The sequence below is a fragment of the Suricata suricatta genome, chromosome 9, assembly GCF_006229205.1.
Source record: "Suricata suricatta isolate VVHF042 chromosome 9, meerkat_22Aug2017_6uvM2_HiC, whole genome shotgun sequence".
NCBI classification, from domain to species: Eukaryota; Metazoa; Chordata; class Mammalia; order Carnivora; family Herpestidae; genus Suricata; species Suricata suricatta.
The window spans coordinates 91,230,526-91,254,305 of NC_043708.1; the positions used below are offsets into that span (position 1 = coordinate 91,230,526).

Genomic DNA, 23,780 nt, shown 5'->3' on the forward strand with positions numbered 1-23,780 from the left:
TTTTCCACTGTGCAGGGGGTTGGGGAATTAACCTCTGTATTGTTCAAGGGTCAGCTTCACATTTGTAGACAAAGTCATTAAAAATATTAGCTTGTATGTGAGTTTACAATAATAAGAGTCTACAATACACTAATCAACCTGGTAATGGAGCAGTCAAGAGCCTCAGATATCATAGACATATCAGATATCACATGGTGAATGCTTACAGGGTTATGATCACAAGCAAGAGCAGAGCTATGGAAAATCAGGTATACCAATTTCAGTGATGTGAGGTTTCGGAGAGCAAAGCTCTTTGACACTTTTTCATTCAGAGAAATATTGAGTATAAAGACCTACCTCAATAAAGGAAAGGCTAGACACAGCTGAGACAGCGTTCTCTCTGCATTCATGTCCTTAATCTGGCTTCCCACTTACATGTCCAACCCAATACTTCATTTTACTTTATTCATTAAACATTTGAGTATATATAAACTGCTTGGGATACAATAATGAACTAGATCTCTAAGGAATTTAAAAGTTGAGCTGAGATCAGAATGAAATAGAGCTAGCCAAGCTATAAATCCAGGGAAATGTCTAATGGAAAAGAAGTATGTTGAATGCAGGCAGAAATAAGCTTCGAACATTTTTGTTATTTAGAATGAAAGCTGGGAAAGGCAGGAAGATGGATAGGACCACAGCACAGACAAAGGAGTAGAAGCAGAAAGTGATGTATTAGGAACTACAGTAAGTGTTCAGTTAAGAAATATTAGTCAGGAGTATGGTACCAGCAGTGGTGAGAAATCAACAAATTCAGTATGTATTTGTAGCTACTGGTCATGGCCTCTGAGGAATCAAGTATGAGTCGAAGTTGATTTGAGTACCCGGGTGGATAAATGCATGCTGGTATCATTTACTGAAGGCTGGGAAGAAAAAACAATATTAAGGAGACAAATCAATAGTTCCGTCCTTGACATGATATGTTCTCCAATCAAAGTCTCTTCCTCAGCCCACATCTTCCCAAGTCCTTGCCTATTTGAAAACATCCCCTCTACCTAAAATGCTCTTCTATCTCCCTTGCCCCCTACCCATGCCTACAGCAACCCATCTCAAAATTCCCTCTTCCACCACTCATCCAATTTATCCCCTACGTTGAGTAACTCATTTCTCTGGACTTCCTGAACTTTATTTCTACCTCTTAAGGAATATAACACCTTCTACCTTGCATTAAATATTATGGAGGTTCTCAGAATGTAGGTGCCTTGTCTAATTCATCTATTTCTGACAGTATTGTAAGACTGTTTTGTTTTATACATGAGATGAAGACTTGTAATGCACATTTAATATTACCTTACAAAGCCTTCACAAATATCAGATTACTAGGATCTCATTATCACACATTATTTAAAACAAAACTTAAGCCTCTAACAGAAAATTCTTTCTGCATTTAGTAGCTGAAATCTAAAGGTATCGACTTCAGAAAATATTCTGAAAAACAGTTAACATTTAAATAAGACAAAAACTGCAAATTATATCAATAGAAATTAAGTAGATCAATTTATTTTTTGTATTATTTCACAAGTAAAATTTTGGAAGGGCTATTTGACAAATTTCAGCATTAACTGCCAACTCTATAGACATGTTCAACAAAAAAAGGCATTTACTCTTGGCCCTTTTAATAGTAACAGATCTGAGAGCTTATTCATGAAATTAGGTGTTTTCTTTCAAATGCAATTTGGTTGATAACACAATACAAACATACATTAATGGTTTCATGACCACCAGTGACTACAGAATAAAACCCACAGGCCTACCTAAAGGCCCAAACTAGTAAAACAGTATTAAAATCAGTGTTTTTAAATCCTTAGATTAATAATCCTGCAGTGAGATTTCTTTGATCCCAATTTTATAAGGTGTGGCGGGGACTCAGAGAGAGGGTACAGGGGAGGACTGGCAGTGCATTCTAAGTTGCAGAGCTGGGACAGTTGCTCAAATCAGTCATCCAGATTAGGACAGTGTTTTAGAAAAAAAGGTTTCCTTAATTGTGGCATTTTGGGAAGTATATTCAAGGTTGATACTTCATCAGCCCTAAACACCATTTAATGAACACCATCTGGAGGCGTAAGCAAGGATGTGGGGTGAGGTACAAGGAGGTGAAAAGGGGAAATGTAAAGTAGAGGAAATGTGTTTGAATGCTGGAGAAACTTCTTTTAGTTGCCACTCAGGTGTGTTCTTCCTACAGGCTACCTGTCCCTGGCTCACCAAACACCAAGTTTACAGTACAATTTAAGTGGAGATTACATTTCAGCGTTGATAAAACCTAACTAATTTGGGTTGAGAAAGAACACATGCCTGATTTAGTAAAAGTATCAATAAATATTGAGAGGTATGATTGTGTTACATCAAGTAAAAAGAGCAACTAATTCCAACTTTTGAAGTAATAACAAGTAAAGAGAACCCTGACCAGGACTGTCTTGATGAATAGTTAAGACTTATTTTTAGGTCAGCAGCACAGGAGTATTGAATAACTCGTAAATAGACTACAAACATGTTGTTGCCAGTTCATCAAATACAATCCAACAATCCTTACTATCCCAACATGCCAAGAACTGTAATTGTGTTAGTGAGATGTAGCCTTCAAAAATGAAATATTCCTCCAACAGTACTATCAAACTAAGAGCAACTGGACATGAAACGGGTAACTTATTTCAAGCTTTAGCCAATTTTCATGAAGTATTTTTTACCCTGAACCTCAGTTCACTTCAACAGTCATTTGTATTAAACAGGACAATTAAAATTAGCCATTTTTCAAACCACAACTCTGAAATCAGAGAAATGGAGGAGTAAGCTCATCTAGTCAACATCTTCATTCAAGCAGTGGTCAAACAATCTACAAATGTATCTTCAATAAACTGAGCTTTGAGGCAGAACAAAAAATAGAAAAATTAAAAGCCTCTATATTCCAAGCACCAATAATGGAGGCTAAGCAATTATATCTACAAAGTCTTATTGACAGGTCTCTTCCTAGTGGAAAATCCTGAGACTTTAAGCACTGTGACTTTACAGAAGGCAGGCTGGTTTAAGAGGAAACTTACTTTTAATAAAAAGACAATCAACAATATTTTATTTTGGGCACTTAGTATTTCACAGATCCTCAAGTTTTGAGGTAGGTTAAATATTAGCATTGTATTTCACAAAATAAAACTTAGGCAAAGGTTCTATCACTTGTTGTAAACTACAGCGTCTTAGAATCCTATCATGGTCAAGAATAACATGGTCTCCATGATCTTTCAGATTAATCTCCTCTGATATGAATTTAATGGTGAAAACTCCCAAATTATTCACACACACACAAAAAGACTACATATTATAGAAATTCTACATTGGGGTATTTCATAATTCTTAAGTGGATCCTACAATGATTATATATAGTGGAATAACCTACTTGCTCCCATAACAAATATATTTACATGTGACCAACCCTTAAAATTACAAACTAGAACATTACTGATTTCATTGCTTTTCTGCCTTTTCGGGTAGGTGGAGCAGGAAGATAATCAGCAAGCCTTATACAGCGCTTAGGTAGCCTCTAAGTGCAGGTGCTATGCTCAAGGCACCATTTCCATGATTTGGGGTCATAGAAAAGCAAGTATACAGATGGAGCCAAGATCTAGAAAAGATGCCTGAATCCCAGAAGAGGGGTGCCTTGTGCAAGTCAAAGACAAGGAAAAAAATACTATCAGCTCAGGCTTCTGATCTTCATTGTCATGCTGTAGCATTATAATACCTATGGGAAGAGCTCCTAAAAAAGCAGTAAATGTATCCCAATAAAATCTGTTAATTAAATTCTTACTATCTAGATAAATCACAAGTAAAATTAAATTGGTATTTTATTAAAATGACATCTAAAGAAGCAAAATACCTAAATATTTTAATATGAGTATGTTCCACCTATCACGTAAATGACTCTAAATGTCATGAGTCTAATTCACTTAGCTCATTAGAATTACTTATTTACCAGAATTCAGCTCATCCTGACATGGATCCCTGGGCCAGTCTTCTCAAGTAAATGTTTTAGTATAAAGTTCCATTTATTTAAACAAGTGTCAAATACTAGTAATAATACAGGATTAAGAGTGGTTAATTAGCTGAGAAATTATAATAAAAACATGATTCTCTTATAAAATATAGTATCAGCAGAATCAATTTCAAGAGTGAGGATAGACACCTATGCTTCTGAATAGACTGAACAGTACGGCTGAATAAGATTTGAGTTAAAGCAGCAAGGAAAAAAAGGAGGGAGGGGCCATAGGAGGCAGAGTATCGAAGCCTTTTATTCTAGTGTCCCCCAAATTGACTATGGAAGTAAAAAGTTTCTACATTAAAAAAGTTTATATAAATTACATGAATTGCAATTTTCATAAAAGTCAAAATGAAATGTTCTGCATAGGACAAAAGATATGCCTAAGCAACTATCATCTGCACAAGGCCACTGAATGTCATGGAAATTAATAACAAATGAAAAAGCTTACGTCTATACAGACAAAGTAAATACTTCAGTTTAGTATTCGATAAGCCCAAGACTGTAAACTACTTACTATACAAAAGCTCTAATGACGTACAGAGTTTTGTGTAGAAACTCTTGTGCTTCTGGTTGGCACATCATCTGCTTTTTAATATGTGAAATTAATACAGACATTTATGAGAGGTTGTGCAAAACTACTGTATTTACAAAAATGGCACAAAAGTGAATTCAACAGTCAATGCACATGCACACTTCATTCACATCTTCAACAAAAGATACTCTAACACTACAGAACTAAATAAGAATACTAGCTTCAATGGCAGCTGTTAAGCACTAGAGTCACATAAGTTACACCAGAATGGGCAAATATTGCCCAAGTAAAATTCTATTGTTAAAGCTGAAACAGGTTTAAGGCCATTCAAGTTCAAGCACAGAGATACAAATCTTTCAGAGCCCCATCAAATTTTGTTTGAAGAATGTGACCTTTCTTCCAACTTGTGGTCTTAAACTTCTGTTTTACAAAATCCAAAAGGAAAATACAGAAGAAATCAATACAATAGAGGTTATATTAAATAAGAGTAACATACAAAGCTAGAATTAAGATGAGTTAAAGAAAGCCAAAACATTACAATTGTAAAACTTGCTTGTTACGTGTTGAACCAGCCCTACACTAGGAGTTAGGTAATATATACAATTATTTTCAAGTAGATTACTTTATGTTGCTCTAACATCTTCTTTATCAGTGCACTGTTAAACTAATCAAAAACTCTACACACGTATATTCCCTCACAATAGCAGCACACACTACCGCTACCTGCAAAGCTGTCATTCTCAAATGACTTAGTGAAGGAAAGAAAAAAAGCAGAGAAAGTAACAACATATTAAGGAGAAATAATGGGAATTGGAAGATTCATGCAGTTCAGCTCTTTTAATCAGCCAGCCAGCTTGCTAGCAACAAGGGATGGTTTCCGTTGAGGAAGGTCCTGTGGAGTGGGAATGTGGTCACCAGTGACCTCTGTCTTATCCGGAGCTGCAGTAGGAAGCTGCTTGTTCTTCATTTTTGCTTTAGCCATGTTGTAATCTCCAGAATCAAAATATTTTTGCTACAAGAAAAAAAAATTCAGGCTGAAATTTACAACTTTCATATGCAATCACATTGAATTTAAGATGGAGATGTAACCTAAACTGTCAGCATAAAATAAGCTAATCTAAAAAAATTTAAACAAGAACATTAAATGGAGAAATAGCAAACCTTTCATTTACTCACAAAAAAACCAGAAATTCTTGTTTAAATTATTTTGAAAATAAAAACACATAATTCACCATCTTGCATTCAGGATGTGCCAACATTTTTCTATTATTAAAAAATATTATTTATAGCTCCTGTCTCCTAGGATGAACGTTTCTGCAAGGATTTAAAATCATTTATTTGAGGGAGACTAAGGTGGCTCAGTCAGTTAAGTGTCCTACTCCTGGTCTCAGCTCAGTTCTTGATCTCAAGGCTGTGAGTTCAAGCCCTGAGTTGGGCTCCACACTGAGCATGGAACCCACTTAAAAAAAAAAAAAAAAAAAAAAAGTAGTTCACTAAAATGAAAGTAGTTCGCTAAAATCAAATTTAAGGTTAAATAAAATATAAATGCTAGGATAACAAGAAATAAACTCATTATAAATTAATTATCACTTAAAATGCACATCCCTATCCTACACTTCCATTTTTCACTTAAGACACTGAAGTACAACTGCCATTCCTTTTAAGGCAGAGGGACGAATAAGGTAACAATAATACCCTCATTTACAACTTCTACCTATCGTGTTTAACCTACTTTTACGGACTGCTTACTATACCCGAAGCATGGTGTCAATACTGGAGATACAAAGAGGAACAATCATTATACTGTTTTAAGTACACAAGGTGCTACGTGTGCTAAAGAAGAGTAACTTAACCTTTTAGAGTATGCAAGTGGGAACAGTACAGAAATAAGATGAGCACCTCACTGACAAAAGGAGAAAGGGGGAAAATTTTCTTTCAGACTTCAAAGATCTCTCATATGGTAAATGAAATAGCTGGGAATTCACAACTTGGTCTAAGATTGTTGAGTGGCCTGGGAAAATGTCTCAGCGGCTGCCTCCCTCAAGGACTATTCTTCGATAAGACAGCTCAGGCCTAAAGCCAAAGCGTCTAAAGCTAGAAACTGCTTTTCATGTTGTCACTTATATACATAACACACTGAGCAGTTAACAAGGAAACTGGGACCAGGCCCTTCTAAGGCTTGGAGCAGCTTTATTTCTGCATGTTTTAAAATGAATATGGTGGGGGCACCTAAGTGGCTCAGTCAGTTGAGAGTCTGACTTCAACTTAGGTCATAATCTCAGGGTTCATGGGTTTGAGTCCCACCCATGCTGGCCTTTGTGCTGACAGCACGGAGCCTGCTTCAGATTCTCTGTCTCCCTCTCTCTGCCTCTGCCCGCTAGCGTGAGTGCTCTCTCAAAAAATAAACATAAAAAAAAGTGTGGTGAAAAAAAAAATCTCAGAACTTCTCTGAGTGTCACCTTACAGAGCTTCTGCATCATTTTAGAGAGCTAATTTTGAAATTCTGGAGGAGAACAAAGCAGAGTGCCAAATTCTTTGCTCAGTCAAAAGCACAAAATGAGAAATTACACAGGACAAATTTTAGGCAGGTTTTCCCCACTGTAATAAAGTCAGTTTCTAATGATTCTCTTTAAGAGTAACAGCAAAAGATCATCATGAGGGGGTTCTTTCTTAACTGTTAGGCTACTCTGGGGAAAAGGAATTAAATATCTTTAATATGGCTAAAGACAAAATTAAAATCAGTCCTTAACAATTTTAACTGCTCTAGAGATAAGAGTGAACTAAATCAGTGTTTCTCACATTAGGAAGAGAGTCTAACAAGGCAATATTAGTTGTCTTCAACAATTTTTAAGTTTTGCATTTTAAGTGAAAATCTTTAAAAATTGACAAAATATGGGGTGCCTTAGTGACTCAATTGGACAAGCGTCCAACTTCAGCTCAGGTCATGATCTTGAGGTTCATGGGTTTGAGCCCACATTGGGCTCTGTGCTTACAGCTCAGAGCCTGGATCCTGCTTCAGATTCTGTGTCTCCCTTTTTTCCTCTCTCTCTCTGCCCCTCTCCTGCTCTTACTCTGTCTCTCTCTATCAAAAATAAACATTTAAAAAAATTTAACAAAACATATTCTGGGTCATCTGAGTGACAATCTTCTATAAAAACCTTTCCTCCTCTAATTTAGGGGCCATATTTACATCAGTATCCATAACTGCACTGACACTAAGTGATCACCTGAAGTGACAAATTAACTTTTAAGGCCATGTTTCTTAAAACTGGATCCTCAGTTTTTCTGGGGCTTTACAAATTCCGTAAATATGAAAAAACATGGGTCATACTCCTTGATATCCCTTCCAGCTTTAAACAGTCTGTGTCACACTGAACAAGCCAGACTGTTAAAAGCCTAAAATAGGTATAATAATATTAACGAGTACAGTATAACAGAAAGGGACTAAATATAACTACCCAATCAACCCTCTCAGAAGAAACTGTTCAAAGATACCAAGGTAATTAAAAACAAACAAACAAACAAACAAAAACCTAAGGTAACAGGCAAGCTTGCTATTGTGACGAAGGAAAACTAAAACCTAACACCCTGACATCTAAAAACTTCAAAACTCTTTTAAACTAGTAAGAAATGATATAGCTGAATATAAGACCTCACTCCCCAATATAAATGTGCTTATTCATTGACATTTTGGTATAATGCAAAATCATTCAAGAGTTCCTTTCTCAAATTCTAGTTGATTCAGGCAGCATTTTCTCTTTCACAACCACTTACAACACCAATTCCAAGATAAAGATTTATAAATTCTGACTTGAAAATACTTAAAAATTCATAAATACTTAAACCTAGAGGAAAATTACAAAGACAACAGCCCAAATGTTGGAAGAATGGTTGAACATAAATTATGCTTGAGATTAACAAAGGAAAAGTTTCCTAAACACTTAATAGTCAATCAAATCCAAATAATAATTTCATGGTCAAAGATGATTATATAATTTATTTCATATATAAAACCACACCTGATGGGAACATTTCAAAATCAGATTTGATACAAATACATTCTACATAGCTATATTCGCAAGGAATATGTATCTCATTCTGCTTTTTCTATTTATCCCCTATATTACAGTCTTTATGACAGTTTTAAATATTAAAACAAAATATATTTTGTTGAGTTATTGCAATTTAACTATTCCTCTGAAGCTGAATAGAGATGCTGCTTCTAATTATAAAGCTACAAATAGTGTCTTCAAACTTCAGACTTTTCCCTTATATTGAAGTATACTTAGATTTAACTTGCCAGGGATTATTCATTGAAAGAATACGAACACTTATATAAATCTTGGTCCATATCCCTTTCCACAATAAGAATATTAAATTCTACCCACAATGAGAATATTAACTATATTCAACTTCAACCTGACCAGTGGTTATTATTATAAACATTCTTCTAATTTACTTATATGTGTGTACTATGAAATGATATAATTTACATGTCACTGATTTCCATTATGGATAAACATTTTTCAGTTTCTAATAGTTTTTCTGATAAAATGTTTTACGTAGGAGGACCTTAATGTTTTTCTTGACTATCTGAAAAATCTTTTTATGTACTACAAGTATTTATCACTTCTGTAATAATTTCCCCACTGAATTATTTCTCATGGAATAGACGTTTTACATTTTTAAATATATGGTATAATTCATTCCTGCCATCCTATTATTTAAAAGCTGTGAATGTTATTCTTTTATAAGACAAAAAAATTCTGTATTTTGTCACTTTTAAAACTATGTTTTTATTTATTTATTTTAATTCTCTAAGAATTTTTATTAGGAGAGCTTTATTTTTTCTTTTTTAGGTAATCTCTGTAGCCAACACAGGGCTTGAACTCACGCCCGGAGATAAAGAGTCACACATTCTACTGATTTGAGCCAGCCAGGTTGCCCTGTTAGAACATTCTCTTGGCAACAATACACACAATGTATGATTTGACTTACATGTGGAATCTAAAAACATTAAATTCACAGAAACAGCAGAATGCTGGTTGCCAGGGGCCGAGGCACTGGGGAAATGGGGAGATACTGGGCAGAGGGCAAAAACTTTCAATTATAAAATGAGTAAGAAGTTCCAGGGATCTAATGTACAATAAGTTAACAACACTAAACTGTATACTTGAAAGCTGCCTGGAGAGTACAGCTTTAATGTTCTCACCATAACAACAACAAAACAGTAATTATGTGAGCTAAGGGATGTGTTGACTAACCTTACTGGTAAGCATTTTACAGTATGTATATGTATCAAATCATCACATTTTACACCTTAAACTTATATAATGTTGTATGTCAATAGTATCTCAATAAAACTGGAAAATATCCTTTTGCAATTTGATTTGAGAAAATAATCCATATATAACTATTGCCAATACCTACACACATAAACATACACACACATATGGACATGTTTTTAACTAAGCAAGCAGCAGATACCAGTATATTCAAGGTATTTATTTTAGGAAAAACATGATTTGGCACCTGATTCTATTAATTCTTTTTTTTCTCCTGTTCCCTGGATGATAAATAATTTATTTAGCAATAATAGTTTCTACCTCACAAAAGAATAAGATTTTGAAAAAATATTTTCAGTAACCTCAACTACTAAAATTACCATGTATAAATTGTATTAGAGTAAATCTGTAAAATATATTATGTAAAGGAGATAATAAGCTCTACCTTTACAAGTGGTCATTTCTTCTAAATAAAAATTATTTCTAGCCTTTGCATGGAAATCAACTTTAAAACAAGTAAAAGTTAAAAAATATTGGCAGAGGATTAAATGTCAGCTTCTGGATAGTTGCTGCTTTTGGAAAGAAGGGTGGGTGGGCTGGGGTGAAAGAAAGAAGCAGGCAGGGGATATATACATACATGTGGTAGGTTTCACCTATATCTACATTTTCTTTTTTACAAAGATAAAACTGAAGTAAATATGGCAAAATATAAGTATATTAAATCTGAGTGGTAGGTACATGGGTAGGTACATGGGTTCTGCTCTATTATTATCTGCACTTTCTACATGCTTGAAATAGTTTACAGTTAAAAGTGACGAGGTGTACATTCTTATCACACAGATTTATAGAATATAAAATATTAGAAAAATGATATGTATCTATGTATATATTTGCATCTGATAGGGTACACTTATATACACACAGACACCCATTTCATAATAGCAGCCAGCACACTGAGTTTATAAGGTTTAAGCATTTAAAGATTACATAGAACTTACCCCTTTCTGCAATCGTTTCCTTAAGAAATCTGAACCTCCAGGTTTTTGTCCCAAATGAGGATACCTTGCTTTTAATTTTGCTTCTTCAGCTTTCTCTGGACTAGTCACTTTATCTTCCATCTCCTGAAATAATTTAAAATAAATTACTTCTCTATTAAAATTCACCTATTTAAAATAATTCACACCTTTTAATATCTGGACCCTGACTTCAGTTGTCGAATACCAAATAATGCAGCATCTGACTAAGAAATCAAGCACAGAAGCTTTTAAAACATCTCTGTCTTGTTTTTCAAATGATCCATGTGATAGCTCTATTATAGCTGTGATGCATGTGTACACCCCACACACTGGATAAAAATATCAAGATAACTCAGCTCTGAAAGTCTTGCTTGCCATTACTTTCCAGTCATGTATAATACATTTATAGTTAGTCACCTTCCAAGGAACTCATCAGCTCTTTGCCTATATTTAGAGAACCATCTTAATACTGTTAAAATACAAGAGCCTTTTGAACTCTGTGAATTCAAACTCATGTATGATTTGAAGCCCCGAGATTCTTAAATAGGAATTAACAGCAGCTTATTTACCAGCAGATTTTCCCTAACTCACTATAGAAGACCTTATATTTTTATGTTTCTTAAAAGATTCTATTTTTCTTAAGTAATCTCTACACCTAATGTGGGGCTTGAACTGACAACCCCAAGATCAAGAGTCACATGCTCCACCAATCGAGCTAGCCAGACACCTTGACCTTGGTATTTTTAAAGAGAAACATCTTTGTCAACTTTCACATCAGTGTATATTATTCCTTAATTTCCCCCCATATTTATGACAAACACTGCTCATGTCAAAGATCCTATTCTTTCTAAAAAATGTGTTTTCTGATCAAATGACTTTTAAGCCTATTCACTTTTTGTTTTTAAAGCAACTTCTACAACCAATATAGGGCTTGAATTCATGACCCCAATATCAAGAGTTGCATGCTTCTTGGGGCACTTGCATGGCTCAGTTGGTTAAGTGTCCAATTTTAGCTCAGATCATGATCTCCTGCTTCACGGGTTTGAACCTGACCATTCGGCTTGGTGCTGACAAGCTCAGAACCTGGAGCCTGCTTCTAATTCAATGTCTCTCTCTCTCTGCCCATGCTCTGTCTCTCAAAAATAATTAGATGTTTAAAAAAAAAGTTGCACGCTCTTCAGACTGAGCCAGCCCGGAACTCCTAAACCTATTTTTTTAAGCATGCAGAAGTTATTTAATATAAATTTTACGTGATACAGGAGATTTATAAGGATGAAGACCAAAGAAACAGTTAAACCTGATTTTTATATTAGGTTTGATCAAAAGTACAGAAAAAATGAAAATATACGATAGGACAAAAAGGAGTATGAGCTCAGAGTGGTAAACAGAGGAAAACAGTAAGGCCTACTTGTTCAGTTTTCTCAGTGTCCCTCCATTTTTGGAGATAAGTAACCCACTGAACCAGCCTCAGTCCTGGGAATAGGTCAGTCCTTTCAAACAGTTGTCTCTCATTTCAGGAGGTAGTGTTGAAGATGGGAGTAGATACTCATCTATAAAAGGTCTGTATATGGTATGAGCCATCAGGCACTTAAGGGACATTTCTCTTGCACTGACTTTTGTCAGTTTTCCCATGTCCCTATCTGCAGACCTTGGAGAAAGTGGGGTGTCTTTGCCACCTCTTCATGGTCAACAGAAACTGTCAAGTTGAAAAAGGTAGGCTCTCAGCACAGATCCACGGCGCTGGTGAAGTCTGTGAGCCCGACCTTAAGCCTGGCGAACGTAAGCCCGTAATAATAAATGCCCTTTGCTTTTGCATGCATGAAAAAAAAAGTTGAAAAAGGTATTATCTCTTTCTATTCTTTCTCGTCTTCTCAACTTCTCTTCATTCCCCCTTCGAAGGGCATCTGGTCTCCCCACCTGGGGCACGAGGTGGTGGCAGGGCTGAGAGGCCCCCACTCAAGCCTACTCATTTTTAACACCAGTACTGATACAATCTACTTTCTTTCCAAGAGCCATGTTTTATAGGGAAGCAATGTTTATGACTGTGGTAAATACTGAAGAAGAAAGAATGAACCAAGAAAAACAAAGTTGCCCTAATAGGTGATGCTGGGCAATGGCAAGGTATACCTTCCAGCTGACAGACCCTTTCCTGCATACCAGCTAGACAAAATCACACAGTTCTGCATATCTCGATTTTTCCAGGTTATTTAGAAATGTCAAAAAGCAGTAATGTTATATCCATAAACATGAAGCCTACTGTTCTTGTACAGCAAGCAAATTGTTTATGTCCCAAATGATACAATTTTTGCATTTATTTTTCAAAATTACATTCATACATGCTTTATAATCAGCTCTGTTCACCTAATACATCATCAGTATTTCCTTCATCTTGACTGGCCTCTTCATCTGTTATTACATCTTCTCATTTTTAGTCTTAGAAGATTTTGAGATTAAAACTGCTGCTACCAAATATACTTTTTCTGTGGGGCTTCCTTTATATGTGTGCTTTCTACTTCAAGTGTTCTACCTTCCTCCTTTTATGCTACAGTTTTATGCATCTATTTAGATATTCAGTCTAAGATGTCACCTCACTTGATGTACACAAAATTCAACTATGCTGTCAGAGATAGAGACTCTAAATAGTATTAGTGGTGATTCTACTGGTAATTCCATTCAAGAAGAAAAAGCCCCAAGAGCTAAAGTCTGAGGTGTGTGATGCAAACCTGCCATTCCCATGATAATCCCTCTTTCAGAGTTTAAGCATATCAACCTAGTATTTAAAAACTCAGTCCCTACATACAAGTCTACCACCTCAGCTATCAATCCACTGAAGAATCAGCCACTGTATTAAAAAACTGACTACTTGTCCTACTGAGAAGTGATGGGGCTGTTTCCACTATGATTATAACTTCATTGGGGGTTTTTAAAAAGTAAATTTAGTTAAATGCAGTAGTCCTGCCTTACTAACTTTGGAATCTAACCCTTATGTAACCTATGACTATACTGAACTCATCACAAAAGCTAGAGAAATATTATAAATTTAAGGTTACCAGTTTAGTGCAGGAAGATGGGCAGGGTCATTGCAGTTTGTCCAGCTGTATTCACAGTGGTGCTACTCAGAGGGAACTGGGAGAAGGAACCTACTCGGGTCTTTCTGTACAGTTGTATTTTTTAAATGGGTTAACAGTGAATTTGGATGTTAGTTGAAAAGGACTACCTAAGCTGAAGTCAATGCTTAACTGAGCCACCCAGGCACCCCTCTCACATAGCATATTCAAATTAAAGAATGTCAACAGAGTTTTACATTTCCACTAAAACCATCCAGCTTTCTTGGGCCTGGGAAATAAAGGCTTCCATTTCCTTTGTTTGATTTGAATTATCCTTAACATTTCTGGTATAGAGGTAGCAACTTTCCCTAATTTCCAGTGTTTCTGCAGGGTTCTCTTATTCTGTAGAAGAGAGAGGAAAAAGTTATACACGATGATATATTACCATCGTATCTGACATTCCCTTATTTTAATAAAGAATGCATTTATGTATAAGTTTATTATAATATATATTACTCACGTTCAACTAAATTGAATTAGTGTACTATAAAAAAACATGTGGGCAAACTGCATTTACAAAAGTACCACTTAGGTTTAGAATGGATCCATAATGTGTCCTAGAAAAAACAAAATCAATCACTGAACTTTCTTGCCCAATATGTAGCACAAGGTCAAGTGTCTGCTAGCTGCAATTTTGTAGTTGGATTCAGAATGGCGGCTGCATTTACTACCAAAAGGGGGAAAAATATGACTAAAGCTCTATTTTTAAAACAGAGTATATGCCATCAACACATACAGATTCTTAACCTTTTGCAAATGTATAGTTACAGAACCTTACTGATAAGCAAGTTGAAATGCTTGGACCTTGTAGAGTGAATTATAAATAACACATCAGGTGGCAGACTGTCTACTGAACTATTAGGTTCTGCTAATGGCAACTACACAGATTTTAAAAAGCACGGGGGAAAGAATCCATTCTGTTTCTGCTGATGGACCACCAACAATGTGAACACCAGCAATAGCCCATGAGCTCCTGAAGGGGGGCATCAAGCAGATCATGAGGGTCTAGTGCAGTTGCTCCATGAGAGTATGTGTAGGGGATGGTGGGTTCAAAATAGTGCTCACTTGTGCAGAATCAACAGGTTTACACAATTCCTCACCAGTAGAAACATCATTGTCCCCCTTTATCCCTGCATTCCCTTCTAATAGTTTGTAACCTAATTCCCTAAATCACATCCCTTTCTGTATGAAATACCCAAAGCGGTTTATACTGTCCAGGCAGGAAGCTAGTCAATAAAATCAGGTAAAATAAGCAATTTATCCCTACAGCCAGGCTAAAAAATGGGAAAGGTCACACAGAATTTGGTGTGACTACATGTTTCTGGACATCTTTCAAATTAACTCCTAAAACATTTATTTCAGCTAGAATGAAAAAAAATCTTGAAAAAGATTTGAGATATAGAAATTAATAGCAAAGAGGGGTGCTTGGGTGGATCAAGTTGGCTAAATGTCCGACTTTGGCTCAGGTCATGAGTTCATTCATCATGCATCTGCACACGGGGCTCTGTGCTGACAGCCTGCTTTGGACTTTGTCTCTCCCTCTCTGCCCCTCACCCACTCACAATGTCTCTCTCATAATCAACACATTCGCTTTTCAAATTTTAATGTCTTAATATGTGAGGTTAAACAAAAGAAAAACAAACAAAAGGGGAGGCTGACTGCCTCAGTTGGTTGGTAGAGCATGCAACTCTTGATCTTGGTGTTTTGATTTTGAGCCCCTCATCATGAGGAGAGTTTACTTTAAAAACAAATGAATAAATACAAAAGTACTATGTAACCCTAGGGTCCACAGTATTTAGAAAGGGTATATGATATTAATTTAACATTTTGTTTAATTAAGAATGTATGATAACATTTCAAGGAAATCAGTTATGTAACAGAAATTAATCATGTTATGTTCATACTAATAGTAAAGGTAAAATGGAATAAGAAAAATCATTTATGAAGGAAAAAACCCAAAAACCTGGGAGGTCGAGAGGAGAAGGGGGAAAAAAAAAAAGTAGGGGCCCAAAAAGCATTATTAGGGATGCAGAGAAACTAAATATTCATGCCTCTAATAAAAATCCTCAAATTATATAAAGAAAAAATTGACTGAATTACACTAACAAATGACAAATCTATCAGCCTAGATTTCAACACACCTTCCTCAACTATTGATAAGTGAAAAAAAAAGTATTCAAAATATCAGTTTTTATTTCTATACCCAATACTTAAGAAATGTATATTCTTCTCAAGCACAATGGAAACACTGAGTAAATAATAGGCTATAAGTCTTAACCATTTTCATCCAGCCCACCATCTATGGCTATAATTCAAAAGATCAAAAGCCAACAATAAAATATTTATATATCCCTATTAGGAAATTAAAATATGTAACTAAAATAGCTTAACTCATTAAATCTCTAACATACACAGGGGCACCTGGGTGGTGCAGTCAGTTAAACATCTAGCTTCAGCTTTGGCTCAGGTCATGATCTCTTGAGTTCGAGCCCCATGTCGGGCTCTGTGCGTACAGCTGACAGAGCCTGGAGCCTGCTTCAGATTCTGTCTCCCCCTCACCCCCCGCCACTGCTTGCACTTTGTTTCTCTCTCTCAAAAATAAACATTTAAAAAATAAATAAACCTGCAATGTATATAAACTTTTAAAAAACTACATTACTAAAATCATTGTTAAAAAAGAATAACGAGAATTAAAAAAACACATGGAACTCACTGATAAAAATTCTATACTTATCAAACTTGTAGGATTCAACAAATGTCCCTTTAGGGCGCCTGTTAAAGAAGAAAACTAAAAGTCAATGAGCTATATATCCAACGTTAGTAGTTATATAAAGAACGGAACCAAAAGAGAATAAGAGAAAATAAAAAGCAAAGGTTAATGAAATAAAAAGCCAATACAATAGAGAGGATCAACAAAATGGGGAAATGACCATCTTAACCAAGAAGTTATTTTTAAAAAATCAAATCTGAGGGTGCCTGAGTGGCTCAGTCAGTGAAGCATCGGCTCTTGATTTCAGCTCAGGTCATGATCTCACAGGTTCATGGATTCCAGCCCTGCATCAGGTTCTGTGTGCTTGGGATTCTCTCTCTCCCTCTCTCTCAGAATAAATAAATTTAAAAAAAAATTCTAGGGGCACCTGGGTGGCTCAGTCGGTTGAGTGGCCGGCTTCGGCTCATGTCATGATCTCACGGTCGTGGGTTCAAGCCCCTCATCGGGCTCTGTGCTGACAGCTAGCTCAGAGCCTGGAGCTTGCTTCAGATTCTGTGTCTCCCTCTCTCTCTGACCCTCCCCTGCTCGCGCTGTCTCTCTCTGTCCCTCAAAAATAAATAAAAGACATAAAAAAAATTAAAAAAAAAATTCTACTCTGTTTTCAAAATTTTATTCTCCAAGATGCTTTTGTGTCATATAGCAATTTTACTGCTTTGTAAAAACAGATGCTACAATGTGAGTGGATTCATTCAGCTAAGTGGTTTCTATGGTGATAATACCTTTGGCAGGGAGGAGAGTAGAAAAAGGATCATTTAGGTCTACAACATTTGGGGCACCTGGGTGGCTCAGTTGGTTGAGCGTCCGGCTTCGGCGCAGGTCAGGTCATGATCTCCAGGTTCGTGGGTTTGAGTCCCATGTCCGGCTCTGTGTTGACAGGTAGCTCAGAGCCTGAAGCCTGCTTCAGATTCTCTCTCTCCCTCGCTCTCTGACCCTCCTTACCTCAGGCTGTCTCTCTCAAAAGTAAATAAAACATTAGAAAAAAAAAGTTTGATTCTACAACATTTAACTACAGGCTACCAACTGGGGAAGCCGAAACCCAGGACTGTCATAACAAAGCTATATGCTCATACAAAAAGATACTTTTTCTTTAAAAATTTTTATAGGTTATTTATTTTTGAGACAGAGCATGAGTGGGGGAGGGGCAGAGAGAGAGGGAGACAGAATCTCAAACAGGCTCCAGGCTCTGAGCTGTCAGCACAGAACCCAATGCAGGGCTCAAACCCACAAACCACAAGAACTGAGCCAAAGTCGGATGCTTAAGTGACTGAGCCGCCCAGGTGCCCCCACACACACAAAAATACGTGAAAACAGTATTTTAAATGAGGGTTATCTTCTTGACAAGTACAATCCTCTTCATTGTATACTCTACACCTAGCACATAGCCTAATTGTTTAGGCACTTGCATTTTTGTGAAATATATTAGATGTCCTTTTTGTGAATAGGTGGGGTATAAGGTATAAAAACACATATACATGTGTATAAATGTATATATATGGATATATACATACATATAAATAGAACATTCAAACAATTAAGGATCATTATGTCATGGACTGGTAAGTATGAATGATTAATACCACTTTCCCACCTTCACCAGAGAAGTTACATAGCAATGAAAATCTGATCACTCTAAGCAAATTCTCTATCTGCTCAGCAGTATGTTCACTGATGCACTGATTGATGAATAAGTAGAAAAGATTAACGAAAGCCAATAAATCTTTTGGGATATTGTCAGGAAGGTATCAGAACTGTTATCAACCTCTAGGGAAAAATACTGTGTTCCAATTAAGTCCTTGCTGCTTCCCCAGTGCCTGGCATTTAACAGGTGTTCAATAAAAAGCCTACTGAATGAAAACAATGTACTCCAATTGTTTCAATAAAGCTGAGAAACTTTCCAAACACCTGAGAGTTTCACTATCACCTTATCTTTGAAATATACGTTATAGTAGCAAACACAGAAGCAAGCCTAACACAATGCTTTATATACAGCACACCTGATAACAAGCAACTGGAAACAAACTTTTCTGAAGTTTACTTCTAGACTGTTGAGAATCAATGGCTGCACACAAACCAAACCAGCAAGTTATGGCTTAAACATTAAAATTAAAAACACTCTTGAGGGGCACCTGAGTGGCTCAGTTGGTTCTCTGCCAGACTCTTGACTTCTGTCCAGGTCTCACAGATCTCATGGTTCATAGGTTAATGAACCCATGCGCTGGGCTCTGCACTGACAGTATGGAGCTTGCTTGGGATTCTCTCTCCCTCTCTGCCCCTCCCCTGCTCGCTCGCTCGCTCTCTCTCTCTCTCTCTCTCTCTCTCTCAAAATAAATAAAATAGCATTAAAAAACACTCTTAAAGCTTTTAGTTACCAATAGAAAAAGCCAATATTAATTGCAATTTTGTAAAACCTGGGAAAATGGGAAAGCAGTTTGTACCCACTCCTTAGTGACCTAACAGTTCTCTTCCTTTTCCACTACTCACAAAAGCACCAAGCATTATCTTTTAAACTGACAAAAATGTTTGTTGAAAGCCCCACTTGTGTTAGCTTCTTCGAAGACATCTTACTAACTTAATCAATATTGTAATAAAAATCTCTAGAAAACCTGCTCTTGAGATCTTTTTAAAAAAGTTAAAGGTTGGGGCACCTGGGTGGCTCAGTCGGTTGAGCGTCTGGCTTTGGCTCAGGTCATGGTCTCACAGTTCGTGGGTTCAAGCCCCGCTTTGGGCTCTGTGCTGACAGCTCAGAGCCTGGAGCCTGTCTTCGGATCCTGTCTCCCTTTCTGTGACCCTCCCCTGCTCACGCTGTTTCTCCCTCTCTCAAAAATAAATAAAACATTAAAAAAATTAAAAGAAAAAGAGTTGGGAATAACCAAAGCTCAAAGCTTCCATAGCCATGAGCTCCCACATCAAAAACAAACAAACAAAAAAAACCCCAAAAACTTAAAGGTTTCTGTATTACTATAGTCTATCCTTCCCCCTCTGAAAGAGCAATCCAAGCTTCTGATTTGTATTAGGATAGTACTTTGGCAATGGTTTCAACTGAAAATTTCTGAAAAAAATTCATTTAACCATTTTCTGAACAATGAAATGAATGGAATGAATCAGGTAAGATAAGGAGTTATGGGAGAAAAGATAAGGGAGGGTCCAAGACCTGAAGATGTTCACAATGAAAATAAATAAAAATAAATATGCATCTCACCACAGGACAAGAGCACACACATGTGTATCCTCACCGCAGGACAAGAGCGCACACATGTGTGACTGAGCTTAGTGTTATTCAAAATGGAATTCAAAGGTGATAGATCCATGAGGTCTCTGCTAAAATTTTTGTTAATGTCTTCACTTCAGTGATAATCTAGAAGAAAAATATAAGTATATACCAGCACATCTGAATTGTCATCTCATATCTGAAATGATTTCCATTTCAGTTTTCATTCAGGACAGAGACTGAGCACTACTACTCCAATTGTCCAGAATAGTGAGAAAAGAACAGAACAGAGTTGAATTTAAAATGTAAATGTAAACTATTAAAAAAAAAGAAGAAAAGAAAAAATGTAAATGATGTATTTTTGATCCTAGAGTTAAATGATCACACAGATTACCCTAATAAAGCGCAACTGAGGGGTGGCTCAGTCAGTTAAGTGACTGATTTTACGGATAAAGTGCCCACTATCTTACGGCTCATGGGTTTGAGCCCCGTGTGGGGCTCTGTGCTGACAGCTCAGAGCTTAGAGCCTGGAGCCTGCTTTGGATTCTGCGTTTCCGTCCCTCTGCCCCTTCCCCACTCGTGCTCTCTTGTCTCTCAAAAATAAATAAACATTAAAAAAAAAAAAAGAAAAAGAAAAGAGGACAAGGGAGTCATCCCATGACCTAGGGGAGCACTGACTTGCCATACTCAAAACGCTCCTGCATTTAACAATCGCTACCACATTCTCAATATATTGGAAATTAACTTTCAGCAAAATACTATGCCGCAATGAATAATTTACACTAATTTTGTTTGTATTTGTCTTAATCTAAAATAAATTTTTTTTAATGTTTATTTATTTTTGAGAGACAGAGACAGCGCGAGCAGGGGAGCATCAGAGAGAGAGGGAGACACAGAACCGGAAGCAGGCTCCAGGCTCTGAGCTAGCTGTCAGCACAGAGCCTGACGAGGGGCTCGAACCCATGAACCGAGAGACCATGACCTGAGCCGAAGCCGGACGCTTAACCGACTGAGCCACCCAGGCGCCCCTAAAATAAATTTTAAGTAATCTCTGTCCAACGTGGGCTCGAATCACGACCCCAAGATCAAGAACCACATGCTCCACCAACTGAGCCAACCAGGTGCCTGTCTTATTTTTTATAATGTTTGTTTATTTTTGAGACACAGTGTGAGCAAGCAGGAAAGGGGCAGAGAAAGAATCCCAAGTAGGCTCTGCACTGCCAGCGCAGAGCCCAACACAGGGCTCGCACCCAGAACAGTGAGATCATGACTTGAGCCACAAAACCAAGAGTCAGTCGCTTAACTGAATGAGCACCCAGGTGCCTCAAAATTTATGTCTGGAACAGAGAGAGCGTGCACACGCGCACTAGTGGGGGAGGGTTAGAGAGAGAAAAGGAGACAGAAAAGACAGAGAAACCACAGCAGGCTCTGTGCGGTCAGCACAAAGCCAGACATGGGGCTTGAACTCAGGAACAGTGAGATTGTGACCTGAGCTGAACTGGGATGCTCAGATGACTAAGCCACGACGGGGTCCCACCCGTTTTAATTCTTTTTTAATGTATTAAAAAAAATTTTTTTTAACGTTTGTTTATTTTTGAGACAGAGACAGAGTGCGAACAAGGGAGGGGCAGAGAGAGGAGACATGGAATCTGAAACAGGCTCCAGGCTATGAGCTGTGAGCACAGAGCCAGATGTGGGGCTCGAACCCAAGAATTGATATGTGAGCTCATGACCTGAGCTGAAGTCAGACAACCAACCGACTGAGCCACCCAGGTGCCCGTTTTAATTTTAAAGTAGTGTAAAAGTGATAGATGTTTATACTTTTTAAATGTTTACACATATTTAATATTCCAATAAAAAAAGTGGTCTATGCAGTTTTCTTCTCCTAACAAGGAGCATGTACTACTAGGAGAAATAGTGACTTACCTCTTAATCCAGGCAGTCTCATCTCTTTACCCCAATTTTTCAGAGGCCAATGTACCATAAAACTAAAGCTATTTTAGCTGAATACTTTGGCTTTAATTCAAAGGCCAAGTGGGTACACAGAGAATAATCCAATTTTTTAGGTCATCTACCTATTCTTCCAAAATAGAAGAAACAGATGATTTGGCCCATAGGAACACAGAAGTGACTCTGCACATTCTCCTCATGTTTAGGGATAGTATCCATGCTACGGGACACTTAACATCTACAGCCAGTCCCTAATTCAAGAAGGGACATTATATTACCAAAACACTTTGGTATTAATGACAACAGACCTAAAACAAAAGGACTGGAATTAAAATTTTAATATAGACCTTTATGAAAACATTCAAGACATGTTTAATATTGTTAAAAATATTAAGTTGTTCCCAGTAAAACCATTTGCCTGTAGAAATCAACAATTAACACTTTAGCAACACACTAAAAATCTCATAAAAGAAATCTACAAAGCATACCACTTTACATGAGAAGTCAAAACTGAGGTTGATTTCAGTGTTTAGAACAAGACAGCGCAGACATGGGTTTGCTGTTTTTGGGGGTTCTTAAATCCCAAGCAATTATGAACACCACAATAAAAGTTTTTCAACAAATAAATGATATTTCATGTTATAGTTAGGATTGTAATCGTTAAACTATAACTTTTTGTCCTCTAAGTGCTTATTTCTGTAAAGTGTGAAAAATACCAAACATAATTTTCATTGGAATAATCCTGAATAATATGGTAACTTGGCCTATTATCTATGCAACTGCTCTTTTTTTTTTAATATTTATAACTAATGTAAGAGAACCATTCAGCTGAAGAAGAGTGATCAGGGTTAAGAACATACAGAATGGGTTTAGAACACTAATACACTATTCAAATTTCCGACCTGTTTAGGAGCCTGGGTAGAACACGAAGCAGACGCCCTTCCAAAGTCCAAGTACTAGACCAAATCCCGTTTATAATAATGCTGTCTGATTTTTCAAGAAAAGGTACTGGTAACTCTCCATAAACAACTTCAGAAACAAGATATGGGTCTCTGTAGGCCAGCCACAAGTACCTAGGAGGGTAGGGCAGCAGAAATAATAACGGTGGAAGGGGCAAGAACCAGCACAGACAAAACAAAGTCTTAGTATTCTTAATTTGAATCATACTGTTTTGTGGAGTATTTTCCTACCTCTAAAGACTATTACAAGTGAGTGTACAAAATATTCCCGTTGTTACATAAATCCAGGTCAGCTAAGTTGGTAAAATATTTTCAATTCCAAGCTTCTGATATTCAGTCAAGTACCATATGCAGTTCCCAGTGGCTCACATTTCTGAGCACACACTGCGCTAAATATTTCAAGTTACCTTCGTCATTTAAGCCTCACAAAAATCATACAAAGCAAGCGTTATCATTTTAGCGATTGGCCAAGGGTACGCGGCCAACAAGGACGGATCGGAAAGGCCACGCCAGGGCTAACTCACCGCCCGAACACGACACACCGCCTACGGAGTTAAAGCATGCCGACGATACGAGTAGTTGGAAAGTGTGTTCTTCAAGAGAAAAATAAAACTTCCTACGCCAAGTGAGGCACATGGAAAAACTCAGGTTCCACCACAAAAACGGAATCCTGGGCTCGTCTGTAGAGTCGAGTGTAAGGGAAAAGGCGACACACCGAGGTGCTAGAAAAGGCAAGTCTCAGCAGGACGCGGACAATGTTCAAACTCCCACCACGCGGGCGCTCCTCACCGGTCAGGCGGGCGGCGGATCTGGGAGAGCCCGGCCCCCACGGCCGCGGCGTCCAGGCAGCCCCGGGCCTCCGCAGCGAGCGCCGCTGCCGACTCGGGGCGCGC

The 23,780-nt window shown here is 37.2% G+C and overlaps 1 protein-coding gene across 4 annotated transcripts in view; it reads right to left on the bottom strand.

The window, feature by feature from the left end:
* Positions 1–1,510: 1,510 nt before the first annotated feature.
* ARPP19 (cAMP regulated phosphoprotein 19) overlaps positions 1,511–23,780 on the bottom strand; it is a 22,802-nt gene continuing 532 nt past the window's right edge. For 2 of the 4 annotated variants that reach the window (XM_029950930.1, XM_029950931.1), the window contains exons 3-4: positions 10,876–10,998; positions 1,511–5,604 (exon numbers count right to left, since the gene is read on the bottom strand). In XM_029950930.1, the coding sequence (XP_029806790.1) occupies positions 5,434–5,604; positions 10,876–10,998 (294 nt within the window). In that variant the 3' untranslated portion in view covers positions 1,511–5,433. Of the gene's footprint in view, positions 5,605–10,875; positions 10,999–16,713; positions 16,773–22,830; positions 23,002–23,780 lie in introns of those variants that run through there. The other 2 variants (XM_029950932.1, XM_029950933.1) reach the window with 2 other exon arrangements.